This window comes from Protobothrops mucrosquamatus, unplaced genomic scaffold, assembly GCF_001527695.2.
Source record: "Protobothrops mucrosquamatus isolate PMUCROS unplaced genomic scaffold, P.Mucros_1.0 scaffold_47, whole genome shotgun sequence".
Classification (NCBI taxonomy): Eukaryota; Metazoa; Chordata; class Lepidosauria; order Squamata; family Viperidae; genus Protobothrops; species Protobothrops mucrosquamatus.
The window spans coordinates 50,587-51,912 of NW_015386123.1; the positions used below are offsets into that span (position 1 = coordinate 50,587).

Consider the following 1,326-nt stretch of genomic DNA (forward strand, 5'->3'; position numbering starts at 1 on the left):
ATATATATATATATATATATATATATATATATATATATATATATATACATACATACATACATACATACATACATACATACATATATATGCACATATGCACTTATCCCCTACAGAACCAATATCTTTAGCATTGCATCTTTTCCACAGGATGCAGATCACCAGAATCCACCGGAGATGGGTGGCCAATAAGTTTCAACGAACAAATAAACCAACATGCCCTTAAAGCAGTGTTTCTCAACCTTGACAATTTTAAGGCATGTGGACTTCAACTCCCAGAATTCCACAGCCAGAAGTCCACATGCCTTAAAATTGTCAAGGTTGAGAAACACTGCCTTAAAGCTTAACACTGACACAACCCAAGAACACTTTTTTTGGGGGGGGGGTCACAGAGACACACGCAAACCTAACCAAAAAAAAAAGGGCAAAAGGCTTTGAGCAGCCCATAAAAAGGAAGGCATTTTTTTACCTGTATCCATGCTTTGGTTCAACTGCTGGTCACTTGTTTCTCCATCTTCACTGATATAGCCAGGAGGCGGCGTTTCTACCAAGAGAGAGAAAAAAAATAGAATGGAGAACCCTTTTAAAATAAAACCTTCACCCAATAACCAAGGAGACTGGATGTTTTTATCAATAAACAAGGAATAGACAAAATATTTAGGAATCAAACTATGTAAAACCCACCTCTGGGCAGAAATTGCGCTGTCACAATTAGACAGCGGGGAAAAAAACCCCACACAAAACAAAACAAACCCAGTTAATATCAGGTTCAGAGGGGGGGGGGAATCAGACAGTCACTTGAACCTCCCTTCTTTCTCCTTACCCCAATTCTACAAGCCACAGGTTGCCATCTTTTAAAATTCTTGTTTTATTAAGTTTTATAAGGGTAGGGAAGGGATAAGGTCGGTATGGATGTTGGATGGGGTTAGGGAATGGGGTTGGGATAAGGGTAGGGATAGATACAGTAGTGGGGTTACCCCCAACAAAAATTCAACGCTTTAGCAAGCAGACTATCGTCCGGGTACAAATATTAAATGACAGTAGTTAATATAATACTAAACAATTATAATCAGTAATAATAATAATAATAAAGTTGGAAGGGACCTTGGAGGTCATCTAGTCCAACCCCGTGCTCAGGCAGGAAACCCTATACCATTTCGGACAAATGGCTGTCCAGTCTCTTCTTAAAAACTTCCAGTGTTGGAGCATTCACAGCTTCTGGAGGCATGTTATAATAATAATAATAATGATAAAGTTGGAAGGGACCTTGGAGATCATCTAGTCCAACCCCCTGCTCAGGCAGGAAACCCTATACCATTTCAGACAAAT

General features: G+C 39.3%; 2 protein-coding genes across 2 annotated transcripts in view; both read right to left on the reverse strand.

The window, feature by feature from the left end:
• LOC107283312 (mothers against decapentaplegic homolog 2) overlaps window positions 1–1,326 on the reverse strand; it is a gene marked incomplete at its 5' end in the record, with an annotated part of 30,641 nt that overhangs the window by 6,223 nt on the left and 23,092 nt on the right. The gene's annotated exons all lie outside the window — the stretch shown is intronic.
• The window catches only part of LOC107283301 (mothers against decapentaplegic homolog 2-like), a 13,081-nt gene that overhangs the window by 5,719 nt on the left and 6,036 nt on the right, over window positions 1–1,326 (reverse strand). The window contains exon 4 of the mRNA XM_015811181.1: window positions 467–541. Coding sequence (XP_015666667.1) covers window positions 467–541 — 75 coding nt within the window. The remainder of the gene's footprint in view (window positions 1–466; window positions 542–1,326) is intronic.